General features: G+C 39.4%; 1 protein-coding gene across 1 annotated transcript; it reads left to right on the plus strand.

Moving 5' to 3' along the window:
* Positions 1-692: 692 nt before the first annotated feature.
* Positions 693-6,166, plus strand: pdk1 (pyruvate dehydrogenase kinase, isozyme 1). The gene is made up of 11 exons (XM_080838339.1): positions 693-1,287; positions 1,388-1,529; positions 1,839-1,910; positions 2,004-2,188; positions 2,477-2,569; positions 2,753-2,830; positions 2,944-3,026; positions 3,576-3,674; positions 3,794-3,901; positions 4,851-4,964; positions 5,062-6,166. The coding sequence occupies exons 1-11, from the start codon at positions 1,179-1,181 to the stop codon at positions 5,200-5,202; spliced, it is 1,224 nt and encodes a 407-aa protein (XP_080694465.1). The 5' UTR covers positions 693-1,178; the 3' UTR covers positions 5,203-6,166.
* Positions 6,167-6,610: the final 444 nt, after the last annotated feature.

The following is a 6,610-nucleotide window of genomic DNA, read 5'->3' on the forward strand; positions in this document are numbered from 1 at the left end:
GCACACTAAATTTAGGGTCACTTGACAAAAAAATGTGTATGGTTGTCCAGATACAGGTGGTGAGTTAACTTACCCACAGGCTCATTTTAAACAGACATACAGTATACATAAGTCTATGATTCTAACCCACTCTCCACTACTGCCCTCTGGTGTGTCTGTGTGTGTTGGCATATAGCACTCAAAAGATGCACACTCATATGCAGGCAGATGCGCGCAGTATACAAACACACTTATTGGTGATTAGACATGAAAAGAACATTGTCCTTCAATTCCTGTTGTGTTAAAGCCTATATTCGTCCTCTTGCAGCGTACATATTTCCATGTAACATTTCGGGAGAGCCTGTCAAAGATTATTATTGTGCAATGGTTTTTACATCGTTAGTAGCGTTTTATCTGTCTGTCTGTATGAAACAAGAAATTAATTCATCTGACAGATCAATGTAATCCAAAGCATGTTGTTCTTTTTTGTAGCCTACAACAAAACCTACATGTTACCAACAAACTCCTTATGCCTTGACAACCTCAACCATTCCTATTTCACTATCTTTGCTGCATATTCTGTCAGGCACTTTCTGAAGCTTACTAATACTCATGACGTGGCCGAAGGGGCCATGTTTCTAGCTATGCAAGCCAATCAGAAGGCATGTTACATTGAAATGTCCTTAATGCAATCGAGTAATCCAAAATAAACTGTGAAAATATGGAACAGTAGCAATGGCACGTGAGACCTTGTCGTGCAATGGCTTGACGCTAAAGTTAATTCTAAATCAATGTGATTTAAAGCTTATGTGAGAGTCAGACCTAGTCCGAGGGAGCGCCATCCTACTCAGCAGTTGACAACACTGCGCGTCTTCTCATTTTAGCCAACTTGCAGGTGGTGTTGACATTTGAAGATTTAAATTGATTATTTCTTGGTCTTATCAAATTCAATTAAATGAACGCAGGCACGTTATACACCGAAATAGCATTCCAAATAAGAACAATCAAAAAGATTCTGGACTAAGTAATTTGCCAGCTTTGCAAAACAGTAAACACGTTGCTAGCTGTCAAGCTTCCTAGCTGCCCCATCCATCTGAACGCTGGCTAGTTAGCTAGCATGTTTGTCCAGCAGTTTTGAGAGATAACTATCGTTAAAAGATCTTTCCCCCCTGACGGCGGACACATAAACAACCGTCATCATGAGGATTTTAAGAGCTTTGATGAACAACGCCATAATTGGAAAACAAGTTGATTATTACTCCAGGTTTTCTCCATCGCCACTGTCAATGAAACAATTTCTGGATTTTGGTGAGTAACGTTAAATTCTCGTAGTTCTTACGTTATATTGTTTCAGGTAAGGTCCTGGTTGACATAAACGGGGCATTTACTGTATTCTGCTACTTAACAGGATCGGAAAATGCTTGCGAGAAAACCTCATTTGTCTTCCTAAGACAAGAGCTGCCGGTGAGACTGGCAAACGTAATGAAAGAAATCAATTTGTTGCCAGATAATCTTCTTAGGACCCCCTCTGTACGCTTGGTACAAAGCTGGTAAGTTCTAACCCCCTCTACTTGATTCCACCATTAATTGACCTGCAGCTTCTTTAGTCAAATTCCCTGAGCCCCCATTTTTGGTATAGTTTTACTCTTTCGATTATTCTTTTTAATTCTCTTGTCATTTTTCTTTTTGTTTAACTTTTTTTGTCCAATTTGTTAGGACGTGGCTATACAGGAAAATGTAATATTAGATATTACTGTTATTGTTCTCCTGTTGGCCTTTGTATGATCTGCATTGGGTGGCATATGTGGCTGTTGTGCTTGTCCGTAATGGCTAAGGTTGTTGACCTTGTGGCATTCCAGGTATATGCAAAGTTTTCAAGACATTCTGGAGTTCAAGGACAAAGATGGTGATGATGTAGAGGTCACATATGAGTAAGTTATGAGTATTTCCATACAGGTCATTCCTGTGTTCCGTCCTGTCAGGGGGGAGGGCCTTAATTTTGACATGCGGTTTTCCTGTCCCAGTTTCACGGATGCTGTTATAAAGATTCGTAACAGACACAACGACGTCGTGCCTACCATGGCCCAGGGTGTTGTGGAGTACAAGGAGGCCTATGGCACAGACCCCATCACCAGCCAGAACATGCAATACTTTCTGGACCGCTTCTACATGAGCCGCATATCCATCAGGATGCTTCTTAACCAACACAGTGGGTTGTGCTTTTGTTATGGTCAAGCACACTTTGGGCCAGTGTGATCCATGTGCTCAGTGTGTGTAATATACATATAGACATATACATGTGTTTATATACATGTGTTTGCCTGGGCTATTTGGTCTCTTGCAACTTAAGGTTTTCTTTTATCACTCATCACCACTCATGCAGTACACAGAGCAGATTTGAGTTGCTCTTTGGGGGTTCTTGGAGACTATACTGTCACAATGAGCATTTTGCAGGGGTTGAATGACATTTGTTTCATATTCTCTGATTGCGCTCTAGCTTTGCTGTTTGGTGGTAAAGGGGTAAACCCAGCACATCCCAAACAGATTGGCAGCATTGATCCTCAGTGTTGTGTCACCGAAGTTGTCCGGGGTAAGTGGCCCTTTCTTATGTCTGCTCACCTATCTCCCTGCTGCTTTACTCTACCAAACTAACTGTGATGTTGGCCTGTTGGAGCTGAACTAGTGCCAACTCATTATCTGGGTGATATGATGATCTTTGAAGTTACCTTTGAATGACCTGTGCCCATAACACATTATTTTTTGGATCTTTCAGATGCGTATGAAAATGCAAGAAACCTTTGTGATCGATATTACATGAACTCTCCTGAGTTGATTTTAGAGGAATTCAGTGGTAATCTCCTAAGCACTGACACAAACATGATATTTTATATGTATTCATTTATGAATCTGTATTTCAATTTAAATCAACACATTTGCACATTACAGTTGTTTTGTTTTCCCCAGTAAAAAAAATGGAAAGTGGAAGTGCTCTTTCGGTGGTATATGTACCATCTCATCTGTACCACATGCTCTTTGAACTATTTAAGGTAATAATATATCTCTGTATGATGGTACTGTTTCTGTCTTTTATGGTATATAATAGTATATCTCTCTATGATGGTACTGTTTCTGTCTATAATGGTATATAATAATATATCTCTCTAAGATGGTACTGTTTCTGTCTTTTATGGTATATAATAGTATATCTTTCTATGATGGTACTGTTTCTGTCTTTTATGGTATATAATAGTATATCTCTCTATGATGGTACTGTTTCTGTCTATAATGGTATATAATATTATATCTCTCTATGATGGTACTGTTTCTGTCTTCAATGGTATATAATAGTATATTTCTCTATGATGGTAATGTTTCTGTCTTTAATGGTATATAATAGTATATTTCTCTATGTTGGTAATGTTTCTGTCTTTAATGGTATATTATAGTATATTTCTCTATGATGGTAATGTTTCTGTCTTTAATGATATACTTTTGATTGAATAATAATCAATGATGTACATCGTCACTGTGGAGTTTGAACATTCCATGCTGAGGTGTGGATTATGAGCATCTGAGTATGTGTGTGGTTCTTTCAGAATGCCATGCGGGCCACTATGGAGCTTTATGGAGATGCACTTGAGTACCCCCCAGTTCATGCCCAGGTGGCCTTGGGCCACGAGGATCTCACCATAAAGGTACAGTCCCGTCCCATCAGTTCAGTCGAAATACGAGCTTGAGGTTTCCTTCCGGTGAGCAAGCAGTGCGTTTCCCTTTTGTACCCCTGCCTTACCCTGTGGTTTGTTGGCCTGTGCAGGTCAGTGATCGTGGGGGAGGGGTTCCCTTAAGGAAGATCGACAGATTGTTCACCTACACCTACTCTACTGCCCCAACGCCGCTTATGGACACCGCACGAACGCCTCTGGTGAGTGAGCATCAGCTTCATCAGTTTCCCCAGTCATGCACTACCGGTATACTTGTGGAACAGACTTCTCAACATAAAAAAATGAGGGGAAACGGAATATGAATAAAAATGAATGGCGTCCTCACTTTTGGATAAGAGCCTCTTTGTGATGATTGGTAGCGTAATGTCACTGATCCAGCCATTTCTTTCTTAAAGGCTTGTTGTTGTTAATATATGTAGATTCCAGTATCACTGACAGTTCAGTGGTTAGCACCACTCTTGTATCATGCATGTCTGCTACTGTTCAGATATATGAGGGATGGTGCCAACAGGATTTGAGTTTATTCAAGGTCGACTGATATGGGTTTTTCTATAACCGATGCCGATACTTAGAAGTCAGGGTTAACCGATAGCCGATATGGGCTGCCGATTTTTAGGGGCGATATCTAAAAGTTTTCCCATTAATTTGCATGCTAAAGCGTCACACTAATAATAAGTAGATGCACACAATTTTACTCCCCTACTAGTATCTTAAGTCTGAAGTCCGTGCCCCCGTACACACACACAGCCTAATACTTACAAACATCCATAATCTAGGAATCCAGAGAACCCCCCCCCCTTTTTTAATGTATTATTTATTCTTTTTGTTATTGTTATTTTAGTTATTCTTTTATTCAATGTATATACATATATGTATGTGTACAGACTATGATTTGTCTTTATTTTAGGGTTGCTGTCTGGGTCGTGGGAGGGGGGAAGGGAGAATTCTTTGTAAAACTTGAATCCGTCACATTTTATGTTTTCATGTGTTGTTACTTCAAGGAAAAAAAAAAAAAAAATTATTATTATTTTTTTTTTTTTTTAAATCGGCCGATGCCGATAGATTAAAAAATGACAAATATCGGCCCGATACATCGGCCGACCGATATATCGGTCGACCTCTAATTCAAAGGTCTTTTAACACATACAGGCTGGCTTCGGCTATGGTTTGCCCATTTCACGATTGTATGCGAGATACTTCCAAGGGGATTTGAAGTTGTACTCCCTGGAGGGTTTTGGTACGGATGCCATTATATACATCAGGGTGAGTTGTCCAACTAAGGATCTTTTTTAAAACCAAGGCTTATAGATCTCAGGCCTGGTTTTTTTTTATGCAAAATTCTTTCCCTCTTTTTCTGCAGGCCTTGTCTACTGAGTCCATCGAGAGGCTTCCTGTTTACAACAAGTCGGCATGGAAACACTACAAAACCATGCACGAGGCAGACGACTGGTGCGTACCCAGCAAGGAGCCCAAGGACATGACTACCTTCCGCAGTTTCTAGACATCACTTGCTGACCGGGTGATCTAGTTCACTTTTCCAATCTTTGATGAATTGTTTTCACATTGCCTCCCATGAAGTGGAATATATGATGGTGTGATCGCCCCCAACGAAAGGTCAAACCTCAGCTCATATTCAGTGGTTGTATTAAAAATAGCCAGACGTTACAGACGGAACCTAGTGCCATACTTTCCTCAGCTACTGTAAAGCTATTATTAGCCCCTTTATATTTTTTGTATCTCTTTAAATGGGAAGAAAGTCGATTAGCTATTTTCGGTAAAAAACGGTCATGAATTACAATATCTGTTACCTTGATGTGAAACCGAGAGGGGAAATGTAAAGTGAGGCATAATATCCCGAATTCTTGGTATCGTTTTGGTCACTTAGCCTCTTGGGGTAGGCTAATCAGTGTAGGACCTCACTTTTTTATGGTCTAGGGCAGCTCAAATATTCTTTAAGACCCAAAACCTATGTACCCATAGGAAACATGATATTAGGCTGTTACATTTGAGTACAAATAATATGTACAAAAAGTCAGATGATTTTGTACAAAATATTGAGTTGATGCATCATTGTAGTTGCGTTAACATGAACTTGTCAGACAACTGCCCCGATGAACTGTTCCTTTGTGTAATAAGTGAATGTTATTGTCTACAGTAGACAGAGATGTTGAACAGAATTATCACCTAACAGCACATTCTATGAGGAGCTTCTGCATGTGCTGATTCATTTTATTATTCGTTTTTTGTTGTTTTTGTTTGGAGTGGTTGGAGTGAAAAAGAGGGAAAAGAGTGAAAAAGTGTGCTTTGACCAATTCCTTATGGAAGATTATTTTAAAAAAGAATACTTTTTGTTCATGTGGTTTAGACTATCAGCTGCAATTCAATGTGTAATTCCTTAAAACATGAAACAGTGAGAATATTTTGCGACACTGTTCATCAGCTAAATAAAATCAGTGTTTAAATGAGGTGGTCACTTGTGCACTTTCTGCATACTTACACTTACAGTTCATTGAGCAAAGGCTATACAAGTTTTTTTTTTTTTTTTTAAACACACAATCAGAACTTCTCAAATTTCAAATAAAGTGTTTAATTCGCACAGCTTGTACTGTTTGTACCAGAGGAATAACAGGGTACCTGTTGTGTGGTCTGGAGGGCATCATCCCATTGTCAGTTATCACATCAAAATACAGACATCAAAGCAGGTAAAGTGGTACACTTAAGCAACACAGAATAGCGAATAAGTATATTTGTGTGCAGACAGGCTACCTATATAGCATTAAGGAGTACACTGGATAAGCAAATCATCCACACGGTCATTATCCTGACGGTCTTCTCACAGTACTGTTATGCATCTGAACGAATGATACGCTACAGTAATATATTCTGGTACCCTTAGTTGATTATACAGG

This window comes from Sprattus sprattus, assembly GCF_963457725.1.
Source record: "Sprattus sprattus genome assembly, chromosome: 5".
NCBI lineage: Eukaryota > Metazoa > Chordata > Actinopteri > Clupeiformes > Clupeidae > Sprattus > Sprattus sprattus.

Bases quoted from the DNA above. Each gene is read 5' to 3' on its own strand.
- pdk1 (XM_080838339.1), top strand. From the start codon at position 1,179: ATGAGGATTTTAAGAGCTTTGATGAACAACGCCATAATTGGAAAACAA. The intron at 1,288-1,387 runs GTGAGTAACGTT...GCTACTTAACAG, and splicing joins GAAACAATTTCTGGATTTTG to GATCGGAAAATGCTTGCGAG. The intron at 4,965-5,061 runs GTGAGTTGTCCA...CTTTTTCTGCAG, and splicing joins ATGCCATTATATACATCAGG to GCCTTGTCTACTGAGTCCAT.